Here is a 26,596-nt window from a genome sequence, read left to right on the forward strand (position 1 = left end):
TCCCATTTTGAAAATCACAAACTTCTCATTTGGGAAACAGTTATCTCCTGTATTTTGGACCCTGCTTGCCAACATAACTACTTTTAATTTATTTCTGCTTCTCTGAATGGCTTACGATCCCATTAAAATAGTCTCCCCAAACACTTTGTCTGAAAACACTGTGCTTCAAAACCATATATGCCAATATTAGATGAAATTGTTTCTGCACATTTTTAAGCCGCACATGGGAGAAATATTATGTTGGCTAGAAAATACAGAGGTCTATGGAGACTTGCTTTAGAAGATGAGGTTTCTAACCCATCTCCTGTCCACAGATTCAGAATAGCAGTTGATTCTGCAGCTATAATAGTACATCCGCTTATTTTCCTCATATCAAGTTGCACTTCCAGAGAGCAACTGCCTCCATCCCCAGGGATGTTATCTGTGTTTTGGGATTCTATGCCTCAACAGTTAATCATACTTTTTCACTGATACATAGGCCTTATTGTTAGGATTTAATACTTTTTTTTTCTTGATGTAACTGCAGTTATGAATGTTCAATAAAATCAAAGCACAGTAGAAAGCTGGTGTATCTAGAGTGAAATACTCAAAGGAGATATATATTCTAAGCACTGTTAAACTATTTAAGGGACTTATCTTGGTGGAAATTAGTAATTTAACTAAATTAGAAAATGGATTATCTTATACACTTAGAGTCTTGTGATACGTCTCAGTGTAAAAGGCTGGAATGTTTCTGAAGTGAAACTTATAAAATGCTTCTTTCTGTGTTCGCTGTGATAAAACCTAAGCATAATTGCTTCCCTCTATTCACATCTCTGGGTGCTGTCCAATAATTGCTGCACTAGCCAAAGTAATCCTAAGTCATTTGAAAGTCCTAACATACTGCTCTCTCTTGTATGCATTGCTCTTGCCATGTAGGAAGGGTTCTGCTAACCACCATTATATCAGGTAATTTCAGTGGACTGGTGAAAATAGCTTTTGTTTAGAACACCAAGCGTTTTTGTGTTTCACTAAGTTTTCAGTGAAAAATACTAGCTAGAGATTTTTAAAATATGAAGTGGTTTATAAATGCAAACAAACAAACAGCTGCTAAATAAGACCCTCATTGGCATACTGACTGGTAGTACCTGAAAATTACTGAACAGTATGGCCATTAAAATGAATGTTACATTGTGAAGGTTATGGGTATTGAATTATTGATTATATGATTATACCGAATACGATATTAAATGCCAGTTTATAAGCCTTCATAGAATCAGATTTGCAGAGACCCCTAGGGTTACCTAGTCCAGTTCCCTGCAATGCAGGAATCACAAGTAACAAATCCCTGACAGATGGCCATACAACCTCTGCTTAAAAACCTCCAGTGAAGGACAGGCCACCACCTTCCAAGGTAGTTCAAAGTTTTTTTGTTATTATTAATTACCCATTCTTCACCCTAAGGTCCCAGGGCTTAACACAATTTAAAATACAACATTGAGAACGGTTTTAAAACTTAACAAAAAACACAATTTATGTAAGAACATAAGAGCCCAGCATCCTGTTTGACACAGTAGTCAGCCAACAGCTTCCTTTGGGATGTTCCCCAGCGATTGGTATTCAGCGACATGGTGCCCCTAGTCCTGGTAGTGGTACTATATACCCATCATACGCTATACATGATGCAAGTTCCATTGATGTTTGCTTCAAGTAAATATGCATAGAATCAGACCATTAGTAACTTTTGATTCACCACATTATTAAATGGAAAATATTTAAATCTGTGCTTGATTCTAATTGTAATTAGTTGGACTTTAAAATTCATAACACTGCAATCCGAAGCATATTTACTCCAGAATGTCCCAGTGTATTCAATGAGTTTATCGTAGGTTAGTGTTTATCCTAAGGCATGATCCTTGTCATTGTTTTATAGGCCAGCTGGAAGGCGACAGGGGTATAGTAAATAAATTTGAGATATTACAATGTGTATACCCATCTCTCTCTCTCCCCACCCCCCAATACCTTTGGTTTAATGGATGCTGGTCCTTCCATATGATTGATCTTGTTTGCCCTGGGAAGCTGTGTGGGTTACCTAAGGGTACATCTTTTGAGTGTGCCTTTCTACATAATGCAAGCTGACAAGAATTACTGTTGGAAGAGAAGAACTATGAAGAAATCTACTCAAAAGACATTGAGTTACTTGCAGAGTATGTGCTAGTAGAATACTGGAAAGTTGGTTGATGCACATTTAATTATAGGCTCTTATTGACTAGTAACGGTAGTTTTAGCTCAGCTTTTGTTGGTATTTAATTTTTAATAATTAATTGTAACAATACCCCAAATTTATTTATTTATTTATTTAAACGCACAAACACCGCTTGATTGTAGAAAAAACCCCTCTAATACTAATTTCTTGTCAGTTATCCTTCTACTTTGCCCTCACTGGCCAGAAATTGGATAATGTATTTTCCCTTACAATCTCTTTCACTGAAAGGGTGGCATTGATTTTTTTAAAAAAATAAGAATTAGGAAAGAGGCTTGGAATATCCTTAAGGTGATTAACCTCACACATTCTCATGACTATGCCCTCTCTATTGTTTTCAGTTGGGGTGTAGGCATTAAAATGCAATGATACTCCTCTTAGACTTAAAAAGTCATAAAGATGGTTGCAGTCAGTCAGAAGGCACAGCAAGAAACTATTGCTGTGTAGCCTCCCAGCTTTTAAGCACTGATTCTCTGGGGCAGAGAAGCGCTAACCCATCCATAGCTAAACTGTGTTGGGGTGTGTCAAACATTATTTATGCAGACTCTTATTCAATGTGGCCTCGTTTCAAGATCAGTTGTGAAATATCCCTATTTTGAAATTTGGTATTAAATTAATGTTGTTCAAAGTCAGATGGCAGAATTCTTTCCTCTGTATTTCCCGGATTACTAATACCAAGGAGACTAAAAGTTTGAATAAATTTTTCATTATCAATGTTTCTTTGAAGGTTCAGCTAACATTTTTTGCTATTTATATTGTGCATAAAGTTACAGTATGGCATGCTTTAAGTATCAGGAATAATTTAGTTTACCTTGTGGCATATCACTTAAGCTCTGTTCCAATTTAATGCCAAGCCATGGCTTGGTGATCAGAAAAATCTTTGCTTGTTCATTTGCCCCCTCTTCCTCATTTTACACAAGTTCTTTTTTCCACTTCCTGGGTTTTGCTAATAGTAGTTTGCTGCGATATTTGAATAAGCAAACTCTGGTTAGTGCTTTGCTTCTAAATTTAAATTTGCAAGTTGGGTTTTGGAAGTAAGGCACTAAATTAGCTTCCCAGTCCTAGTAGTCAGTAATAAAGTGATAATAGTATTTAGGTCTAGTAATGCATAGACAGGTGTCTTCTGATTATTTGCAAACATAATTTCAGTTATTCTTGTATACATACTTAATTGAAAGCACTCAAACCAAGTGAGTTTCTCTTTGATATGGCTATTACCTAATCAGGGAACAGTTGATTTAATCAGCTGCGTTTTTGTTGATTGGTTAAAGCTGCATAGGAATAAAATAGTTTAAAGTGGATGTACATACAGGTGAACTTGAAAAATTAGAATATTGTGGAAAAGTCCATTTATGTAAGCAATTGTTTCATTAGCTACTGGAGTTTAATATATGAGAGAGACTCATGACATGCAAAGCGAGATATGTCAAGCCTTTATTTGTTATAATTGTGATGATTATGGCGTACAGCTGATGATAACCCCAAAGTTGAAATTGTTAATTTGGGGTTATCATCAGCTGTACGCCATAATCATCACAATTATAACAAATAAAGGCTTGACATATCTCGCTTTGCATGTCATGAGTCTATCTCATATATTAGTTTCACTTTTAAGTTGAATTACTGAAAGAAATATTCCACAATATTCTAATTTTTCAAGTTTCACCTGTATGTGTTGTATCAGTTTAGAAGAGGCATTCTGCTTCCACATGAAAGAAGAGTGGGAATTCCTCTAATAAAAGGAGTGATGATGCCTCTTCTAAGATGCCACTTGTTGTATTGTACTCATATTAAAACAGTTACTTCATCAACCAGTGTACCTTATTAATCAAATGTTGCAAATCTGCTTTTTCTATTATTTATTTGCTTAACAGGACTTACAGTTACAGCAGCTGTAAGAGAAGAGGTTCTCTTAGAGCTGTTTGCTTCAAAGGTTTTTCGTGGCTGACAGAGCAATAGCGGCCAGAAAGTGCTGATAGATTTTACTGCAGCAAGCCTTATGCACATGCATGGCGCATGCTTGTTTTTTTTTCTGCACACCTTACACATTGTCCTGAAATCATCATGTAGCATCCAGTCTGATTGTTAATGAGATCTCCCCCCCCCCCCCGCCGCCTATTAATAGGACTGGGGCTGAGGAAAAGAGATCTCATTAGGATAAAGGGAGACCACTGAGAATGAGGCAGCAAAGCATTGTGCTTGGTCAAAAGGAAAAAAAGAAAAAGCCTTGAGCTCTGTGTTCAAAGACATGCAACTTAACAAGGTGAAAATCTTAAGCCTCTAAGTATCTTAAAGTCCCCTTGCTTTTTTGCCACAAAGGTCTTAACTATAACCCACGTTGAGATGATACAAAGAAAATAACCTCATCTTGGTGCCGTTCAGGGATTCCTTGTGGCTGTTGGAAAGATGAGAATTAATGTATGGATTCTTTTCACCAGCAATTAAGCTCATGTGAAGACATGGACTTCTGAAGGCCTCTTCTGGCAGCCATCATATTCTACCATACATTACATTAACTGGTCAGTGAACTCAGATGCATGTGTGAGCTATTAATACAGGAAGGAACTCAATCCAGATTCGCAATGCCATTACTCGCTGCAGGAAAACAGATTGAAGTAGTTTTCTGACTGCTCCATGCAATACATTAAACAGCAAGCAAGTGGCAGCTGATATTTAAATGCAGGCACATTTCGTGTTGCTCTTGTCTCTCCTTCCTTCTTTTGTTTTCTCTGCACTAATATATTTGTAAATGGAATAATTAAGAGCAAGGCTCCCATTGACGGGAGAAGAGGTGATAATATATTTTCCAAGGTGGCATGTGAACTCTTCACTATGTCAGTTATGGAATTGCCTAGCTATGTGTTAAAGTGTTAGTTATAATCTGGATAAATTATTAAGCAAATGGAGCTGCCCATGATCCTAGCGACTGAAGTAGACATACATAGGGTTGTACTGCATGCCATGGTCTCTTGATTCACCATCTATTAGAATTAAATATCCCATCTCCAAACCTTTCCCTGTTTACAAATATCCATGTAAATAGTCTTATTACTAGTCCAATAAAACGGCAGTGTGTGCTTTTCAATTAAGCATTTGTCCTAATGTTCCCATTTGCATTTTTTTAGAAGTCTGCTACATATTCAGAGTTGACTAAAATAAAGTGAATGTAATACTGTTTCTAAAGCTAAGGAAGCATGAACTTAAAAGATCTGATTTTTGCCATTTATCAACTGGTTGCTTCATTTGAATAAGCGTCTATCTCTTTTTGATCAACCTGAAAAATTTGCATGCTCTGCAGCAGCCATATTCTATACTTTATTAAATATCTGTCAATTATAAATATCAAGGTTTTACATTAATGTCAAGATAGTACATCAAAAATTCATGGAATATGTGACTTTTTCCAAGGGTATTTAATACTTAATGCATTTGTGTCATTTTTCTTTCTAGATATATTGACAGGTTTTATTAAGTGTTTGTTAGGGAGATTTCATTTTTACCGAGGGACTGTAAAGAGAAGCAGCATGCTAAATCGATTTTTTAATCAGAGTATTCTTCTCTTGATCACTTCAGCAGAGATAGGCCAACATACTTTAAAACTCTGTAAAGCATTCTCAGAAATTCAGCAATTAATTTCTTTATAACACAATTCTCTATAAACACATATATTTTGCTGTGAAACAGTAATCATTTTGTATTATAATTCAGTATTGTTTCCTGTGCTGCATTAAGAGTAGAGCTTGATTTCTGGAACTGTACAAATAAGGAAATTTCCTTTGAAAAAAGTATCTTAAAAGGTACAGATGGCTTTCAAAAACATTGTATAAAGCTGTTGACTTTTATTTTCCCTGATCATTTTTAGTTTTTGCCATTTAACACATTATTAAACACTAATTGTGTTAGATACGGAATGTGTCCACTTTCAGTGCTATTTTAGTATCGGCAACACAACCAGGATAAAACGAACTATAAATGTGCATCCACAGATTGAGAAGTCCTATGTTTTCCTCCATGAAATACCTTTATGGGCAAAGCATACACATCAAAATGCATAATCAAGTTTGCATTCTGTTGCAACTTTCTTCTGTGAGCAGTGTTTGATGAAAATCTGTTCCATCATTAACACCATGCATTTGTATGGTTTGGGGCAGGAAATGAGAAAGTACTGAGAAAGAGCTGGAATCAGGTTAGTAACCAAGGGATGATAAACATAGCATTTACACATGGGCCACATAGCCCCATAGGGCAGGGGCAACTGAAATGATGCTCTCCAGATTTTGGACTACAACTCACTTCAGCCCCAGTCACGACCAGCGTTGAGGGATGATGGGAGTTGTAGTCTGCATCATCTGAAGGGCACCATGTTGGTTACCCTTGACGCAGAGTGGATGTGTAGATTGCATGTTTTTAATGAGCATGTACTGTTAAGATTATGTCCTGGACCAGAATACCTTAGGAAATGCCCATTTACATAGCTTGAGATGGTAATAGGGAAGTTTCTATGTATTGATGCTCTACTCTAGGCTTCCTCTGTTCATGAACCTGCTAGCATGTGAAGCAGAGCCCCTTTAGTGGTGATTTTCCAGAGGCAGTGATCTGCTCCTTTTTTCGTGAGGTTACCGTATATTGGTCTATTCAGTACAAAGCTTTTAAGTGACTTTATGGTTACAGTCGTACCTCAAGAGTTGAATGCCTTGCAAGTCGAACGTTTTGGCTCCCAAACGCCACAAACCCAGAAGTGAGTGTTCCGGTTTGCAAATGTTCTTTGGAACCCAAACATCCGACGTGGCTTCTGCAGCTTCCGATTGGCTGCAGGAGCTTGCTTGGTTTTCGAACATTTTGGAAGTCGAATGGACTTCCGGAATGTATTCCATTTGACTTCCGAGGTACGACTATGTATTTGAATGTCACATTAAACCATAGTTGATGTTTAACACTACTCAGAATCCCCCATTTCACTCTTCTCTCGATCCTGGCTGCAAAAAGCCACAAGCCTTGCTTTGTTGCAATGGTATCAGAATTGTAGAGTTGGAGGGGTCATCTAATACAACCCCCTGCAATCTAGCCATCACTTGATAACAAACTTGGGCTACAGCTCATGGTTTGTTTGTAGAGCCCAAGTTCAAAGGACACAACAAGCTTGTGGTTTGGCATGGGCATAAGTAGAGCAAAGCAGGGAATCATTAAGCCACAGTTGAACATTAGGGTGGAAGTCAGCTTTGCAGTACAGTGCTGCTAGCTTGCTCGACAGAACAATCCCCCCTCGCCTCATGCATTGTTATTGGGGTTCCCCTGACCCCCTCAGCCAATTTGTTTTGTGGTTGAAAGACCCATTGTGCAAACAGAGCTTCCACTGACCGGGTTTATTAGGTGAATTCTGGTTTAATGTGACATGTGAATCAGTTGTATATTTGAAATCATAATAATGAAGACAAAAACAAGGTAAATTTTTAATTTTCTGTAAGTCAACATCGTTTTTGTTGTTGTTTTTTACTGGAAGGGCAGCTTATAAACAGATTTCAAAACAATAAGGTCTGTGTGAGCTTTCATTCTCTGAAAAAGTTACCCTCTTGCAGTCTGTGGTGAAGTAATCTGATCATCTATATCTTAATCGATGTTAATTTTCATCTTGAATAAAATTCCCCTTCTCCATGTTTTTAAGACAAGAGTTCTAAGGCTGTATTCTGTATTAAATGTGTTCCAGTTTGGTGCCAGTAGGTGGAGTCATAGCCATTCTAGCAATCCCATTTTTGCTTCAAATCGATCTTAACCAAAAAGTATGACTGCTTAGCTGGAGGAGCCCTTTTCTTAGTTGAATTGTTACACAAAAATAATGTACAATAACAGCACTTTTTGTCTAAGGTTGTTTTATGATGTCCATATATATTTTCAAAAAGGGTTTGCCCGTAACAAGACAAGATGTTGGCTTTCTAATGTGTTTCCCCCCTCCATGTCAATCCAAAATATCTAAGCAATTAATAACCAGTTATCTGTGAACATTTTTTACTTGTCAAGGTAACTTTTACCAAAATCGGACCATTTGTGTAACCTTGTATTATACATTTTCACTGTATCAATGCCCACGTTGTCAAACAGCAAAAACGGGATAACTGAAAAATTATGTGCTTGGCTTTGATTTCAGTATGCTTTTTGATTTATAATGTGACTAGTGATAATGACTATCCTAAATTGTGACACTGAGCTTAACACAAATTATTCTGAGAATATTCAACTAAAATAGTCTGAAATTAAATTTTGCATGTAAACCAAATCACTTATTTTTTATTAGTTGAGAGAGCCGTGATTTTTAGAGCTAGTCCATCCATAGGGCTAATTTAAGGGGTTGGAGAGAGCAGACACCTGGGACATAACACCCAATTGGCAGTCTTTTGTAATATATAATTTGCCTAAAATTGTGCACTGAGCACAAGCTTTTGTTTTCTAATTGATTTACGGTTTGAGCCACTTTTACCTCATCCCCTACTGTCCTGCACACAGTGCCAGCAAGTACATTACTGTGAGAGATGATAAATTACCATGCACTTGTGATGCTAATGCATCAAGAGTAAAAAAAAAGAAAAAAGGAGCACACTACATAGAGCTCCTTGCATTAACAGTGTTGCAAAGATACATCCAAGCAAAACTCATTTGTATCATTAGAAATAACCATTCATTTGATCACTTACTGAAACCTGCCCATTCAACTGTAATTGAAATGGAATATTAAAATGATACTGTTAATGGCTCTCAATCTCTTAAGAGGGGAAAGGGTTTTTTTAAAGCATGTTCAAAAGGCTATGATTCTTTTTAGCTACTGTGCATAAGGCAAAGTGGCCTTGGAAGTACTTGAAGTCAGTTGGCCAGAAACGAGATGCTAGTTCTCTGTAATTAATTCCTCTTTTAAATCATTCTTATTTCCTCATAATAATTAAGGTAGGCTTGCCATATTTCAAAAAGTAAAATTCATGAGACACCCCCAAAGTTGTTGAGCTTCCTCTTTCTGGGGCTGGCTGGGCGGTAGGCATGTTATGAGCTCCTTCCCAACGGGAGAGATTTTAGATTTAGATTTGCAGAGTTGGAAGGATCATCTAGTCCAGCCCCATGCAATGCAGGAATCTTTCACCCATGGGACTCAAACCCACAACCCTAAGATTAAGAGTCTCATGCAGAGCTATCCTGAGAGAGGGGGGGGCGGGAGAATGCTTAATGCACACAAACAACCCCTCCCTGCTCAGAATTCCTTTCCCAACAGATGTGGAGTATTTCAACCCAACGCCAGAGTGAGACCCCAGCATTCTGCAAAAGGAATAGGAATGGCAAGTTCCACATTTCCTTCACACAGATGCGAAGAGGCATTTCTTTTTACCCGCCTTGGTTTCCCCTCCATCAGATCAGAGAAGACCAGAGAGACTCCATCCCAAATCCTAGCGAGTCCCTGCCAGTCAGCATAGACAGAGGGACCAATAGTCAGCTTCCTACGTTCCCAATTCTAAGCACGGTTACTCAGAGCTTAATTCCATTCATCCCAATAGGGCTTACTGCCTTGTAAGGTGCAGCCTTTAACATGTGGTACGTCCAAAATACAATTATATAACCTATGCATGTGACCATAACTGCTTCAACATTTAAATGTATTATGACTTGCGAGGAATGTGCAACGTCTGATTATTATTATTTAAAAAAGAAATAAAGAAAAGAACCATTTTTGGATGTAAGGGAAGAGAGATGCTTAAAATATATTCACCCCAAAAGTGTGACTAAGGAGAACATAGAATTAACATTTCAGGTTAAGAGAAAAGAATTAAGAAAAGAATTAATTAAGAAATTAAGAAAAGAATTGGGACAAGCTTTTTCTCAGTCAAGTTTTTATGTGTAGCATGGAGATGGGAGTCTACCTTAAATGTGTGTGTGTGTGATGTTGTGGGTTCCAGTCTTTGAAATATGAAGAAACAGATTTATAGCGGCTGCTGGGCACAACAAATTAAGTTGACAGTGATGTATGAGAGCATAATAGCATGATGATCCCTCTGTAGCACGGCTGGACGCCTCCTGCTTCATTTGGCTCTTGTTAGGATCTGTTAGGCAGCTAAATAATGAAATTCTGCTGACTGATTTCTGGTTGTTGTTTTTTGTTTTGTTTTTCCTTTTCCTTTTCAACTCTTCTCTGAATCCTCTTATTTCTCAGACCCATCCTAATGCCAGCAAACTGCCATTAAAGGATTCTTTCACTTATGATGATTACAGGTTGGTTTCCCTTTTTATATAAAAGTGGGTTGTTAAATGCCTTCAAATGCTTCCCTAGAAAATAATCAAGTTATTAATCATGAATCCCTGGTCCAGCCATAGTAGTTATATTACAGACTAGAGAATATAATTAATTTAGCCATCCAGATTTTAACGTCAAAAGTTTTATAGCTAACCAGTTAGCATTAGTTAATGGTTGTTTCTAAATGCAGTTATATTACTTTTCTTAATGCTTTATATTACATTTTAAATTGGCCTTGGCCCACAGTTACTGTTTAATACTCTGGTATCTGTTAAAACAAAAGTAAGACCCCCCCCCCAATATATATGCTGGAGCATGCTTTGTAAGAGAAGGAATAACATGCATAGAAGTCTTGCTATGTCTGAATTGACTCCCAGAAAAATTATCTTATTTTTCTGACTTATTGTTGAGCTGTCACATCAAACCAATACATTAACCAAAATTGGATACAACTTGTTTGTTTGTTTGTTTAGTCTGTCCCACATTCCTTTAGGGTTTCAAAAGTTAGATGCTGCAAGTGGTGTTATTATTATTATTAACAACAACAACAACAATTTTATTCTTAGTCCCCTCCCATCTGACTGGATTGCCCCAGCCACTCTTGGTGGCTTCCAACAAAATATGAACCATCAGTCATTAAAAGCTTCCTTATACAGGGCTGCCTTCAGATGTCTTCTAGAAGTCATATAGCCATTTATATCTTAGACATCTGATGGGAGGGCACTTCACAGGGTGGCACCACTACCGAGAAGCCCCTCTGCCTGGTTCCCTGTAACTTCACTTCTCATAGTCAGAAGGCCTTCAGAGGTGGACCTCAGTTTATGGCTTTAAAGGTCAGCATAGGTGGACAGAAGACAGCAGATTGGCAAGGGATTCTGATTCCCAATTGTTTTGCAGTAGCAACAGCAAGCAAAATGACCCCCCCCCAAAAAAAAAACTGGGTTGCTGAAATGGAGACAGAATGATGTCCATCTGAAAGAACTGTGAACTCATTTCAGTTCTTGTACTGAACAGTTATTTATTGGCTCTTAATGTGCTCAGAGGCACCCTGTTCAATTCTAACAATATGTCTTTTCCACCCGACTCTGGTTGGTACTAAGAGCAGATTTTATTTTTCTGCTATAGGCAGAAAGTTGGGAAGGATTGTAATCTGAATTGGAACTTTTTGTCTATGGCTTTCACTAAACTGAGTATTTTGTCTTGTAGATGGGCTGTTTCCTCTGTCATGACACGACAAAACCAGATTCCTGCTGAGGATGGTTCCCGGGTTACCTTAGCACTGATTCCTTTATGGGACATGTGTAATCACACCAATGGGCTGGTAAGAAGAGTGTTGTTGGGTTGTGTGTGTGTGTGAGAGAGAGAGGGGGGGGGGAGTCCAACAGCACATTGGCTAATCCACAGTGGCTATTCCTGGGATAATGGATATGTCTCAGGTTGACAAGATAACTCTAAATATGTCAGGACGAAGGAGATAATTTTAACAGGTGTTTAACACACAAGAGAAGGAGCTGGACACTCAGAGGTAAAATAATTCCAATAGTAAGTAGCAGAATGGGGGGGCACCCTCAAGGCATGGAAGGTGTTGATTTGGGGATGCAAATGTTTGTTTCAGAGCAGTGTTTTTCAACCACTGTTCCGCGGCACACTAGTGTGCCGCGAGATGTTGCCTGGTGTGCCGTGGGAAAAATTGAAAAATTACTTTATATATAGTCAATATAGGCACAGAGTTAATTTTTTTTAACATTTTCTAATGGTGGTGTGCCTCGTGATTTTTTCCATGAAACAAGTGTGCCTTTGCCCAAAAAAGGTTGAAAAACACTGTTTCAGAGGACCTTACCACCTTAAAACTAATAGCTAGGCAACAGGAGAAGTACAATATAATGCTGAGGAACAAAATCATCAATACAAGTTTTGCTGGGAGAAGAAAGTATGTGCAAAGGAACTGCTTTGTACAGAAGTTGTCTTTTGTCCACATCTGCAGTAAAAACTAAGATATGTTGCCTCCTTTCTCGAGCTGTGGTGTTTGATACCAGCTGATCTCTTGTATCTCTGTTTTTCTATAGTAGTAATACTAGTAATTTTGGGCTTGTTGCATGATGAACCTCCCCGTCCAGTAGGCTCTAAACCTCTGGCAGCACCAGCAAGCAATTTGACTGTCAAGTCACAATACCGCTAGAAAATAACAATGAGAAATACATGAAGACAGTATTCTTGACAGAGTTCTTGGAGCAGGATGATCTAATTAGTAGTGTCAGGAGCAAGAGAAAACAGGATGGACACAGTTCCAGCTAAAACCAAAGGAGCCTTTTATTATTTAGCTTGTGGAAGAAGAAGAAGAATAAAGGCCCATGGGGTAGAGCAAGAATAGAGATGCATTATAGCTGGCTGACTGACTGGAGAAACATCTCGCCACCAACTTTGCAGCAGACTTCAAAGAAGGCAGGGCCGTCTCTCTTCCAGCTTTCATGCAGTGAGTCGGGATTTCATGGAGCATCAGTATGGAATCAGAGGCCAGAGTTGTGCTAAGCTCACAGGGAAATGCTTCGTTGACGGAAATGTTATAAGTTAATGGCTTAAGGGTGTTATCTGGGAAGCACTTGCCCATTTGTTGTAGCACACCTGGGTGCAAACAGTTTTCATCTGCACTGGGACATCTGCACTGTCCCATTTGGTTGGCAAAGACATTTCTGAAGCTCATGCACCTTCCCAAAATATAGCTGCAAATAATATAGCAATCTCAGGCCTAGGTCCATATGCAGCCCCGCAAGCCTCTCTGTCTAGCCCTTGGCATTCCCCCAGGCTGGTGGTGCTCCATGCCTCTCGCTAACCCTACCGTGTGCCCCCTTCAAGTGCTTTTGCCTGAGTGGATGTGTCCTTGAACTGGGATGATATGCATGAGTTTTGCCTGGATAAGAGTGTGCGTTCGTGTAAACCTCAATAATTTTTATGGTTGGAATGTAGCCAGCTGTAATAGGAGGAGTCCTATCTGTTGCTCTCAGTCCATGGTGGGGAGCTATAACTAAACCTGACCGACACCGTAACATTGAACTTGCATTTAGCTTTAAGCATTTTTGGAAGGGGGGGGGGTCCAAAGTTTGCATTTTGATGAAACGTTTTCTTAATGCATCATTTTGTGCATATATTGGCCTATTTTTTGTGTCTTAAGGTTTACTTTTCATGTCCCTTTGATATAGAAGGGGATGTTTCCCTTGAGCTTAATGAATGTTGAGGGCAGGTTGATACTCAGAATCAAAACTGTCCATTAGCTCTTTGGATTTTATTTGGTTCAGAGCCCTTTGCTGTGGCTATTCGCTTTTCCTAGCGCACCCCCCCCCCTTTGCTAGACTGTAGCCTATATTTCCCCTGGGTGTTTGTGCAGGGGATTAGCTAGGACTACAGCTCTAGTCCTTATGGGTTTGATCCCCCATGGATAGTTTCTCCTCATTTTTCAGCTCCTGGGACAAGAGGAAAAACAAATTTATAGAACTATAGAAATCCGACATGCCCAAATTCCAAGCTGCTTTTTGTTTAGAACACTTGTATACAAACAAAAGAGAAACCTTTGAGAAGGATAAAAAAGCAGGAAGCTATTCCACTAGGAAATGAGAGGAACAGCTTTTTTAAAAAGAAAGAAAAGAAAGCCCATAAAACAAGTTGCATATGCCATAAAACCAGGCACCCTCCCACAAATTCTATATATCGAAACATTAAAAGAGCCCTGAAACACTTGAAACTTCATCTGTCATCCAATTTAAAGTATTCTGATTAAAGATGTTAGTTAGTAGTAGTAGTAGAAGAAGAAGATTTTCCCTTTGTGTTTAGATGATGCCATGTGTCAGAACAGGCAACATACTAGAAAAGACATTCACTCGTATGTGATATAAGATTAATACCTCCTCTAAGATGATACCTGCAACCCTCTTTTTCTTCTTCTGCCTGATTAAATAGGGCACTCTTTTAAATCAATCAAAAGATATTAAATCTATTGATTTAACTGATTATTCAACTAAACATTACCAATTGAAAACCTCTGTAGATTTTGTTTCAAACCACATCTTCAGGACACAACTATGTATGAGGCCTGTTCCTTGAGATTGGTATGTTTTCTGTATTGTACAGCTTGATTTATCAAGAACATTCCTGCTTTATGAAAATAATATTGTGGGACAATTTCCATGTTAATAATGAGCCACTTTAGTCCTTGTGGTTTGATAAAAGAAATATGGTTAAGTGGCAAGTTCTTCATCTTCCCACAGCAAAATCCCATCACCACCTAAGAATAATTACCTAAATTTTAGATAAGGAGATTATTTGCAAATAAATTGGAGTCCTCTGAAGAAAGTATCCCCCAAAGATTCAGTTATCCACTCCTCTTTTTGATTTAGAGTGATAAAAAATGCACTGAGGATTGAAGTGTGTGACAGAAACTAGTTCTCTTAGTGCAGTGCTGCAGAGGGCCTCATGGGAGTGACTTGAAACTCAACAGCACTGTTATGTACCTGAGGGGCCAACTCAGGACCAACACAAAGTGGTCTAAAAGGGTGACTTTTTATAGCTTTTCTATAACATTTGAGAATGGTTGGAGAACAGGTGAAGTCCCTGCAAGCTGGAGGTGCGCAAATGTTGCTCCCATCTTTCAAAAAACAATGGGGGGGGGTGTTATCTGACCAAACTCTCACCAGTTTCCTTAAGAAATGCCTTCATTGAACTTTGTTTCCAAGCAATGCCCACTGCAGTCTTGGATTGCTGTTCCAACAAGATCAAAAATTCTTTCCAGTAGCACCTTAGAGACCAACTGAGTTTGTTCTTGGTATGAGCTTTCGTGTGCATGCACACTTCTTCAGATACCAACAAGGTCCAGGATGCAGAGAGACTTTGTATTTGTGGTCAGCCTAAAGTGGAAGACATCAGCCATTATCTGTTAGCCTCCCCCTTATACAGAGATCCAGGAGATTGCTTTCTGAAACCTTTGTTCACACAAGCAAGCAGACACACCCCAGCAGAAATGTGTGTTTGTTTTTTTACTTTTGAGTGACAATAATAGCATTCTAACACAGATAGTGCTCTATGTATGCATCATTTAAAAAAAAAAATCAGGAAAAAGGAGTTGGATAGATTCGCTATAAATTGTGGTGATTTGGAGGTTTAATCTGAAATCAAGCTGGATTTGAGTTTGTTGGTGTCTCTGGTAACCTCTCTTACAGCATGGATGGCAACTTGGATTTTATAAGGGCAAAATACTAATAGAATGGGAGCTGTCAGAGATGCACAAAGGAAACTGTTTTAATGCTCAGGAACTTGGCAAAGTCCTTTTTTATTATAGATGGATGGGTGTTATGTATTATTGTATTAATGCTATCACCTAATGCAAGTTTGTCACGTCCTTTGGGCAGAACACTTAACACTTGAACATAAACAGTGCTTTTTTCTTTTAAAAAAAATGTTTAGGGATACTCTCATTTTGACTCAAGAATATCACCATTTTATAGTTCAAATCGGGGAAAATACAGTAAATGGACAAAAGTACAAAGATTCACAAAATGTTTAGGGGTATGCGTACCCCTGCGTACCCCCAGAAAAAAGCACTGAACGTAATACCAGCTGAGGCAGGGATGGGGAACCTTCTGTGGGCCATTTTGACTGGTAAGCAGGGCCAACAGTGCTAAGGTTGAGATAACTTGTCTGCCTGCCTTTTTGTGCCTCCTGCCTTTTAAAAACCAGGCAGAGTTACCTTCTGCCTTAGTACTGTGATGTCATAGCGCTAAGATCGGAGATGCACTGCTTGGTCTATGACAGTCTAAGCCTATCTCTGATTTTGTGCTGTGGTGCTTAGGTGGGAGATAACCAATCTCCACATCTGATGTCATATGTTGGGTGATGGAAAGGTGGGCACAGTTTGCCTGAAACAGCTACACAGGCCTGAAGGTCCCTACCAAAGGGCAGCCTTGACCACAGAGCACATAACATCAGTTCCTGATAAGAACTGTCAGCAGCCCAAGAAAATTGCCAGGGCATCCCTTCCCCCAACTTCCCTAGAACTACTAAAGAGCTGTATGTACCAAGGCAATGCAGAAGCCAGGATTCCTAGGCCAGAGAGCTGCCATCAGCTCCCAGTCAGCCTAAGAGGATTTACATTTTAAATTATTAGTTTGGAGTATTTTAAAATGGTAAACCTAACTGGGTGCCTTTGCAGAAAGGCAGCATAGAAAATAAGACAAGAACAGTATACAAGGAAGCATAAGCTAGTTCCTTGTTTGTATTAGTCCTTGGGGAAGTTACCTTGTCTTTTACTTTCTTTTGGAGCAGTGATTGGGGAACCTGTGCCCTCCAGCTGTTGCTGGATTCCAACTCCCTTTAGCCCCAGCCAGCATGGCCAATGGTCTGGGATTATGGGAGTTGCAGTTTAGCAACATCTGGAGGGCCAGAGGCTCCCCAACCTTATTTCAAAGGCTGATACAAACAGGGAGGGGCTTGACTTTGTTACAGGGTAGTAGGTGCTGTTTCTTCTTGTTATTTTTTTAATAGTGGTCATTTTACATCCTTTAAAGCAGGCAGCCCCAAACTCGGCCCTCCAGCTGTTTTGGGACTACAACTCCCATCATCCCTAGCTAACAGGACCAGTGGTCAGGGATGATGGGAATTGTAGTCGCAAAACATCTGAAGGGCCGAGTTTGGCGATGCCTACTTTAAAGGAAGATCAGGCTCATACAAACAAGGTTGAACTATAAAATGCTGAAAACTTTTTCTTTTTTCTTTTTAATCTTCTGTATAGATCACTACAGGCTACAATTTGGAAGATGACCGTTGTGAGTGTGTAGCACTTCAAGATTTTAAGGCTGACGAACAGGTAATCTTGAGATGTGTGTGTGTGATTTAACATTTGAAGTTCCATGTGTAGAATTCATGCATGTACAGATGCATCCAGTTGATAGTAAATACACGCAATTCTGATTTAGCTTCAGGAGTCTTGTTAATTTTCACTAGGAGTGTTCCATGAGACGTTCCTTACAAATGTGTTATAAAGACTGTGGATAGATGTCTCTCTTTTTTGTAGCATAAAAAGTGCATTTGTCATTGTAAAGGAAGAAGAATGCCTTGATCTAAAGCAGCCTTACCTTGTGCCATGAGTAACTCAGCCATTTTTTGTTTTGAATGATAGCACATTGGTAGAAAGGTTCACGCATCTTAGGTGAGGGCGTTTAAAATACTTGACCTGAGCATCATGAGCTGGGCTGCAATTGTTTGTTCAGCATTTGCTCTTTGGCATTACTTAGTTCACATTCAGCTGTTTCTGACTTCTTACCACTTAACTGTCCAGAAAATAAAAGATGATGTCACTAACCAATTCAGCTGTCAGGATCCATTCTCCAAGGGATGTATAGCTCCTTTTAACAGGCATCAATATCTGCCTTTCAGTGCTCACTTCTAATATCCTTGCGATTCATGTTGTCCATTATTACTGTTGACCATTAATTCTTGGACTTCCCTAAGATGTAGTATAAAGAGCTATTGTTAATGCTGTTTATACCCCACCCTGTCACAACAGCTTGAAGTGGATGCTTCATATAGGTTTACAATTTCTCATAAATTTCTTGCAATTCTGAAACATGTCCCAGCTGCTAATTTAGCAAACGACATTATTAAGTAAAATTATTGGATGTTCTCATAGTCTGTTGCAAACTGCCCTGGGATCTTAGGTGACGGGCAGTATACAAATTTAATAAATAAAGAAAAGAAAAGAAGAAATTAGGTCATTTGTCCCCATAAACTTGTATACAATTAAGTTAAATTTGGTACTTATATATGAGGGGGAAGTGGAAAGAATATTATGCCCCCTTCTCTAGAGTCCAAAAATCCAGGCATCCATTACCCACTGGTACCTGAAAAGCAGCATGGTGACTGGCACATGAATTACTAAAGAGATCAGGCTGATTTTCTTCTACTGATGCGTGCTGCTGTTCAGGGGACCTGGTTCCTACCTCCTCTGAGTCTCTGTTTTGTTCCTTTCACAACTCTGCTCCCTTCCTCTTGGTATACGCTATGCTCTGCACCCTTACACTGATATGTATGTGGGCTAGCAGCAAGACGTTTTCCTCTCCATCCCCATGAAGAGGGGAGCAGACAAGCATATTCCAGCAAGTAACAGGGCCGGCCCACTTATGGGCCAGGGTGAAGCAGCTGCCTCAGGCAGCAGAAGCCTCCGAAGCAGTGTGGTATTGCTGCCACAAGATCTTGACGAAATCACAAAAAACCTTGTGAGATTTTGGCAATATCTCACCGGAAGTTGGTGCTGATGCCAGCGCCACAGCAACAGTGCTGGCAGAGCCGGTGGCGAAATGAGTCACACTGACCCTGGATCCCACTTCTCACTAGTGGGCATAGGTTTCCATTTCTAGTTATTAGGAAAACTTACTAGCTTTGGTGTTTTTGCAAAAACTTTGCACCCCTGCCACTCAGATGATCTTTGCTTTTTCCATTAAAAAGACCAAGTATAAATCCACTGATGGCTAACAGAAAACGACAGAGGTGAAGGATGAAGCAGAGTTGACACACTGGAGAGAGGATAAGCATTCTCTTGGATAGCTGTTGAAAAGGGGGAGCACTATCCAAAGTTATTAATAGGGCACCAGTTCTGATAACTACAGTACACATTTATAGAGTTAAATGTTATTTAAAACATAGAGTAGACCTCGAGTCTCTGCTAGCTGGCTTCCATTCAGTGGTCTTGGGAAGGTAAACAGAAGGAAAATCTCAGTTAACTCCCCCGCCCCCTGCTGCGTAGCACCAGCAAACTCCGTTAGACGGATCCCGGTTCAGGAATAATATCCAGTAATATTTTGAGGTCCCTTTAGAATGTGAATGCCATCTTTTTAGGTGAGGCGTTCTCTTTCTTCGCTTGGTCAAGTCATTTGACAGCTCGTGGAACACCATTTTTGAAAAAAGCTGCACTTCTGTATGAATTCTGTTGCTCTCTATTTCTAATGCATGTAGTTCTGAAGATGGTCAATGGAAAGGCTTTGGGCACATGCAGGTAGAGGTATCTTTGTTTAGAACAGAGTCCAAAGTGTTTGAGTAAAAGCAGTTCCTAGGGTTAAAGTTTGCCTTGTCCATTATTTAGAGATAACATTCTCATATGCATTGTGGTCTGCAACACTATATTATTTGGGGGGGGTGTAATTTGTCATTCCATGAGTTGATCCTAAGCTATTTTTCTGTCCCTTCGCTTCTCTTTTCATCCTCCTAGATTTACATTTTTTATGGCACTCGGTCAAATGCTGAATTTGTGATCCACAGTGGGTTTTCTTTGATAATAATTCACATGACAGAGTGAAAATAAAGCTTGGAGTGAGTAAAAGTGACAGGCTGTATGCTATGAAGGCAGAGGTCTTAGCTCGCGCTGGCATCCCAACGTAAGTCAAATTGAAAGACGCTGTTTTGTATTGAAACATTTCAAGCTCTACAGTCAAGTAGAACATTACAGCAAAACTGCTGTTCATTAAAGTAGGTGGAGCCTACATTATATCTCACTCCTATATAGTTATCTTAAATTGCTGTTATTAAGCAATTTGCTGATTATGAGACACATTTACCAACAACTTTAGAATAAATTGTCTGTTGGAGTGCAAGAGAATATGCCGGTTTGCTATTTTTGCTCTCTGTTTCCCCTCATTATAAAAGTACTGTCATGGTCTATTTGTGACCTGTAATGCTTTCAGCATCCTTCATTTTTGAACCATAAATCCAAACACACTCTGTTACTTTTGAACCGTAATCCTTTTAATTCAGACTATTGTACAATATCTAGTCACTGTTCTTTGGTTGAATTGCCAGCCATCTTGCTAGATTGAATATTTTTTTCTAATGGATTTTAAAATAATTTCTGATGGCCAGTATGTCATGGGAGCAAGTGTTCATATTTTGTAGCTTGAAAATGAGATTTCTATAGGTCTTAACGTGGTAAATGAAAGCATGCACAATTTTTATTAGACAGTTATATAAAGTAATAGAAGTAATACTTGACTAATCTATTATAGAGAAGGAATTGCTCAATTTTTATCTGAGAAAGTTTGAGCAGCTTCAGTTTAATGCTCTAAATTGGATTGACCCTTATACAGCTTCACTTTACAATAATAAGAATATTATAAATTAAGGATTTTCATACTGGATAATCAAGCTACCAAAGACTGACATCTCATTCACTTTTTTCAGTTCTAGTGTATTTGCCTTGCACTCAACAGAGCCTCCAATCTCAGCCCAGCTTCTGGCTTTCCTTAGAGTGTTTTGCATGACGGAAGGTAAAAAAACCAACCCTTTATGAAAAATTGTATCAAATTTTGTTTGATTGTGAAGGTCAAAATGGGATTAAGGAAAGAAAGTTCAGCCCTCCAAAGAATTCCAGATAAATTACTAGCCCACCAAAGAAAAAATACCCTATCCTTTTTGACCATATATACCATCCTCTGGTAGACATTAATGGAACATTGAAGATATGGAAAGACTATTTTCCAGTTTGCAAAAGCTTTTGTAGAATTTTAGAGTTGGGAGGGATGCTGAGCATCATCTAGTCCAACCCCCTGCAATGCAGGAATATACAGCAGTCTCATGCAAGGAGTGTTTGTGGGGGGTGGGGAGGGTGGCTCAGTTAATTTCATTGTACACAGATTGTACATTGACAATAAAGCTATTATTATTATTGAACCTGCAACCTTGGCATTATCAACACCATGCTGTAACCAACCTAGGCAAATTTTACTTGTCACAATTGATTACACAAGTGGCTATTTACAAGCCTAGTTTGGAAGCCAAAATATATTCTTCAGGATTTTTATACCTCTTTCCTATTGGAGATGCTATATTGAGGAAGGTGTGGAATTGCAAATAAAAGATTATTAGTTAGGTTTTTATTTATTTATTTATTTATGCAAAACAAAACAAAAAAACCCTCTCGTGGTGACTTTGTAAGATGAAATAAATAAAAGCAATTTAAAATCACAAAAAAATTAAAATTAATACACACTCTGTGATGGTGAAGCCTTCTTAGGCTGTGATATTTTCACAGACTTAGCTGGAAGAAATTCACATTGAACTTGGTGGTGGCCAGAATAAATGGAACAATTCTCTGTTTGAATTTAGAGAATCAATTCTATGCCAGTAAAGTCTGGAGCTTCAGCTCTGAAGAACTCAGAAAGCAACAGGTCCACTTACTAATGCTTATGAATGGTTTGGTTTTGTTAGCCTTCTCAGAGGCCAAAATAAATGGAGCAATTGCGATTGCCCTTTCTCCTCCTCACAGATGAGCTGAAGGAACACTTGATAGGAGAGCATGCAATCGACAGAATCTTCACTCTTGGCAATTCTGAATTTCCAGTGAGCTGGGACAATGAGGTGAAACTTTGGACATTCCTTGAAGCCAGGGCATCTCTTCTGTTAAAAACCTACAAAACCACTATTTTGGTAAGACTTCTAAGAGCGTGCTCGTACTTATAAACCTTACTTATAAACTAACAGGATTTGGTCTAATCTCATGGGAATGAGTTCATCTTTTAAAAGCATTCCTTTTGGTGCCTTTCTCCTCTAGAAAGGAGTTAATAGTATTCTTTGTGCTTGAGATTCTTTAGAGGTGTAAGCTCATCATTTGGCTGCTGCACTGTAGGTTTTCTGAACTTTGTATTCAGAAATGGACCATGATCTACAGCCCACATGCTGGGCTTCTGAAAAAAAGCAGTTTTCTATTTTAGTATGTGTGCGATACTTGGGGTTGAGGAGGCAGGGATGGACCTCTTAATGTTTATGATTTATACACACTTTTCAGACACTCATTCCAGCTACTCTCTAACAGTGTTTCCCAAGCTTGGTTCTTCTGCTGCTTTTGAACTACAATTCCCATCATCCCTGACCACTGGTCTTGCTAGCTAGGGATGATGGGTGTTGTAGTCCAAAAACAGCTGGAGACCCAAGTTTGGGAAACAGTGCTCTGTAATGTCTTTCTGGGCATGGAAACTCTTTTGTTTTCTCAAAAGGGTTCTGCAAATTGCAAACATTTCCTTTTTTTCAGACCTCCACTGACTTAAGATTCCAAGACCATTTTTATACTCAGTATTATGCTCACTTTAATGACTCTACTTTCTGCCCCTTATGCCTAGAACACCTATCAGCTGCTACCTTTCACTATGTATAACTGCATTCATTTTTACATTTGACCTGGCACAACAATGGCATTGTTATGATTAATACAACAATGTAAAAGCTGGTAATTTAGACCACTTACAGAAGTACAGCTTTATGGTTAAAATCCAAAGCCTTGCTTAGATTTTGGTGAATACACCACGTTTTACTCTTTTCCCCTCCCATTTCTGTTTTTAGGATGATAAATCTTTTTTGGAAACGCATGACCTGACCTGTCACGCGACAATGGCTATTAAACTGCGCTAGGTGAGAAAGAAAATTTGGAGAAAGGGAGAACAGAAGGAAAGAATAGAAAAGAGAGAGAAAAAGCAATCAAGAGTGCGGCCGCCAACAGAGAGTACTACAGCAAACAAATGGCAGAAGGAGTTCTCCTCCCCAAGTATGAAGAGAGTAATATTGCCTTACTAGAGAATACTGTGGCAGACTCAAGACTCCCAATTGTCTTGAGAAACTTGGACGAAGAGACGGAGGATCAAGAGGACTTAAAGATTGAGGAAGCCATTGGGGCAGAAGTTGCAGCAAACGGATTTGTGAATGGTGACAATTCTTTGCTTAACGGGACCAAATCAGAAAACGAAAATCTAAATCAAGAGGAAAGCAACAGAGAGACTGAAGATGCCAAAGAATCTTCTTCAGACAGTACTGATGAGGTTAAAGAATAGCTCTAAAATAGTTTTGAATTTATTGTGGAAATTGAAAACTAGCAGGTGTTCTCTTCCTCTCCTCCTCCTCCTCCTCCTCCTCCTCCTCCTCTTCTTCTTCTTCTTCTTCTTCTTCTTCTTCTTCTTCAAACAGTGATTTACATTGGTGTGTTTCCTAACATTTCTTTCTGCAGAGGAAAATGTTTTTTGCTGCTTTATAATATAATAAAAAAAGATTTTTAAGTTATTTAAAAGATTTAGCATCCCTTTTCTACTAAGATTGCCATCTTGCTTTTGGAGGACTAGGGTCCACAAAAAATGAGAGAGGTGGTACCTTTGGAGAATTGTGCAGCCCTTGGTTAGGAAAACGTGTTTACTTCCTAGGGAAGAGTTCAACTTTATCTGCTATCTTTCTGTTCTGTTTACTCTGACTTCTAAAATGTAAAGCTTGTTTTCTTGCCCAAGGAGGTGGCAAGTTTGACTGACAGACTGACCACTTGACATAAGCAGAGATCAGAGCAGCACAAAAGAGTAGATGCACTGAAAAGTAGATACACCCTTAAAAATGTAAGGTGGCAACCTTATTTTCACTAGGTTTCAAATGTTAAGAATACATTCTAATAATTACAGTGGTTTCTATGAACTATCGTTTATTTTGTGGTTTGGTTTACTGTACAAGAAACTTAATTTCTCACCCACCATATCCTTAAAATCAAAGTGCGCAACTACAGTACATCCTCAGTTTGTTTATTTTATTTTTAAAGGCTTGACTTTTTTAAAATTTCAAAATGGCACTGGTTTAATTTGGTGAAGGAAGAGGTTGGAAGCAGCTCAGCCCAGCCTCCAGATTCAAACTGTGTTGTTCAAAGTGAGGCTGCTCCCCAACCTTTTCAGATTTTCACAAATAGCTAGAGATTTTCAAAGCTACACTTTTGACTAAGAAAATTATTAAAAATAAAACTTGATTAATTTGTGTCTGCTACTTTTCATTAATTTTGCATGAGCATAAGCGTTGGACGTATTGACTTAAATTTCAGCTCTGGTTACACAGGCCGCAAGGGAGTTGCGATAGGAGTGGTAAGAAGCAGGGTCTGGGGATGTGTGAATACACACAACAGGGGTGAGAGGAACTGGATCCCACCAGTGTGGACCGCTTTGGCAAGTGGGTGGGGCACCGTCCCCTCAAATCATGTGACAACAAGCGATTCAAAGGTCAGGTATTGATTTCCAGTGGAAGATTCTTCGTTTGCAGTTCCAGCTCCTCTGCAGCCATTTCTTGACTTCAAACTAGAGAGGCAAAAAGAGACTCTTCCTTGAACTTTCCCATCTGATGTTATGGTGTCCAATTTGGGGGAAGTGGGTAGTCGTATAGACCCTTGTGGGCCAACCTCTGGGACTTGTTTTTTTATAAGCATTATTAAACAGCTTAATTTTTTTTAACCCCCCTAAGGTTGTGTGCAACATAAACAATATTACTGAAAGAAAAATGCAACATAGAACCAGTAAAATGGCAATAGCAACATGTCAGTATTGTGACATTGTTTCTCAGGACATCATTAAGCCTGCAATTCTGTGCCTTCTTATGTAAGAGTAAATCATTTTGAAAACATTGGGCTTTACTTCTGAGTAAACATGCATAGGATTGCACTTAAGATTGTGCTTTATTACTAAGTCCTTCAGTCGTTATTACTTTTGCAATACAATATTGCCACTTTTAGTGACCATATTGTTGAGTAATCAGGGTGGAAGGCTGGATGTTCCCCACCAATGAGCTAAAGCCTATTCATTTGGGATGTAACCCAGAAAAGGCTAGGCATGTCCAAATCCCATTGACATCTGTGGGTGATTAGAGCTTAACTATAGAGCTAAACTGAAATAGCCCTTTTTAGTTTAGTTCTTGCTATTGTCAAGAGACACTTCTATTTTTAATATGCTTTTGACTGTAACCTTTAATTTTTTTGCCAATATCTTAGCCTCAGAATTAGAAGGAAGCATGTCTGGTCTAAAAAGCCTGGTTTTTAACAGTCCAGACAACTATGCAGTTCCTCACAGATCACAGCTCAGGAAAGATCTGGAACCTTGGGGGCAGGGGAGCTGTGATCTGTAAGCTTGTCTGAACAAACACATTCAGGGAAGTTTCCAGTCTAAGCTTCCAGGAGTCACCAACCTTTTGGGGCCTATGGAAACATTTTCTATTTGAGAGTGTGCATTGGGTGCCACTCTCCAGTTGCTTATCCTCACTCTTCCATGTCAGTAGGTTTACTCACCACTAAGCAGGAAAGGAGTAGCATGCACATACACTTTGTTTTTCAGGTGTCTGGGTAAAAATCTGATCCCGCAGAATTAAAAACAGACTCTATTGAACTTTCCATAATTTTGCACAAGGTCCTCAAAACGACAGTGCAAGCTTATCGTGGTACATTGCAGTTTTTAAAAAGCACAGATCTGGTGTAGCCCACCTCCACAAAAATAACATTGTATGGGTTTTCATGGGTTTTACTTAGGCAAACAACAAAACCACCAGTTACAGAAACACGAATTACAGGAAGCGTCTGTGAATACTGGGGTTGTCCTATGATTTGATTGTGGCTTTGAAGGGATTCCCTTGGAAAATCATGAAGATCCATAAAGATCTGTGCCTCAAGTTCATGTTTTTGTGCCACGCCAGCTTTGAAAGCACCTGACCCATAATTTTTTTATGGTTCAGTCAGTGGAGATGAATGTGATCTGTGATATGATAGCTGTTGGATGGGAGGAGATTGTTTGAAAATAGTATGTAATTTGAAGTGAACATTTATGAATCCAAGTTGTTGGGGTGGGGACTGCATGCACCTTCTCTCTTCTGTAGGACCTCACTTTCTTCTCTGTTCCTCCCTCAATACTCCTAAGTCATTCCCCTTTATTTCCACCATCTTGACGTTCAGCTTTCTGTGCTGCTGCTCAGGTACATAGAGTTAAAGGAGGAAGTCACAAGACATATTATTTACCACGTTCTCTTGCAGCTTTATGTACTTTTAAAGGGATGATAGGTAATTCACCCTCACCACCCTATGATTAAGTGAGCCCTGGCATGGGGAGGTGTAGATGTTCTGCTAATGCCAGGAGACGTATTCAGGGGTCCCATTGCACCATGACCACCACATGCAGATGTGCCCCGAAGTTTCATATTTGATCCTCCAGAGGCCCTTTCCAGGACAGGTAATCCATTCCCAAAATCACACAGACCACCAGCAATAATCATTTCTATATTGTCTGGAT

At 39.1% G+C, this 26,596-nt stretch overlaps 1 protein-coding gene across 1 annotated transcript in view; it reads left to right on the forward strand.

Annotated features, from left to right (window-relative positions):
- SETD3 (SET domain containing 3, actin histidine methyltransferase) overlaps positions 1–22,970 on the forward strand; it is a 45,056-nt gene extending 22,086 nt beyond the window's left edge. The window contains 8 exon segments of the mRNA XM_033140156.1: positions 10,428–10,486; positions 11,715–11,829; positions 17,284–17,358; positions 19,756–19,807; positions 19,810–19,921; positions 20,721–20,806; positions 21,805–21,965; positions 22,875–22,970. Of these exon segments, the coding sequence (XP_032996047.1) occupies positions 10,428–10,486; positions 11,715–11,829; positions 17,284–17,358; positions 19,756–19,807; positions 19,810–19,921; positions 20,721–20,806; positions 21,805–21,965; positions 22,875–22,943 (729 nt within the window). The 3' untranslated portion in view covers positions 22,944–22,970.
- The last annotated feature ends 3,626 nt before the right edge of the window (positions 22,971–26,596 follow it).

Source organism: Lacerta agilis, chromosome 1 (assembly GCF_009819535.1).
Source record: "Lacerta agilis isolate rLacAgi1 chromosome 1, rLacAgi1.pri, whole genome shotgun sequence".
In the NCBI taxonomy this organism is placed as follows: Eukaryota; Metazoa; Chordata; class Lepidosauria; order Squamata; family Lacertidae; genus Lacerta; species Lacerta agilis.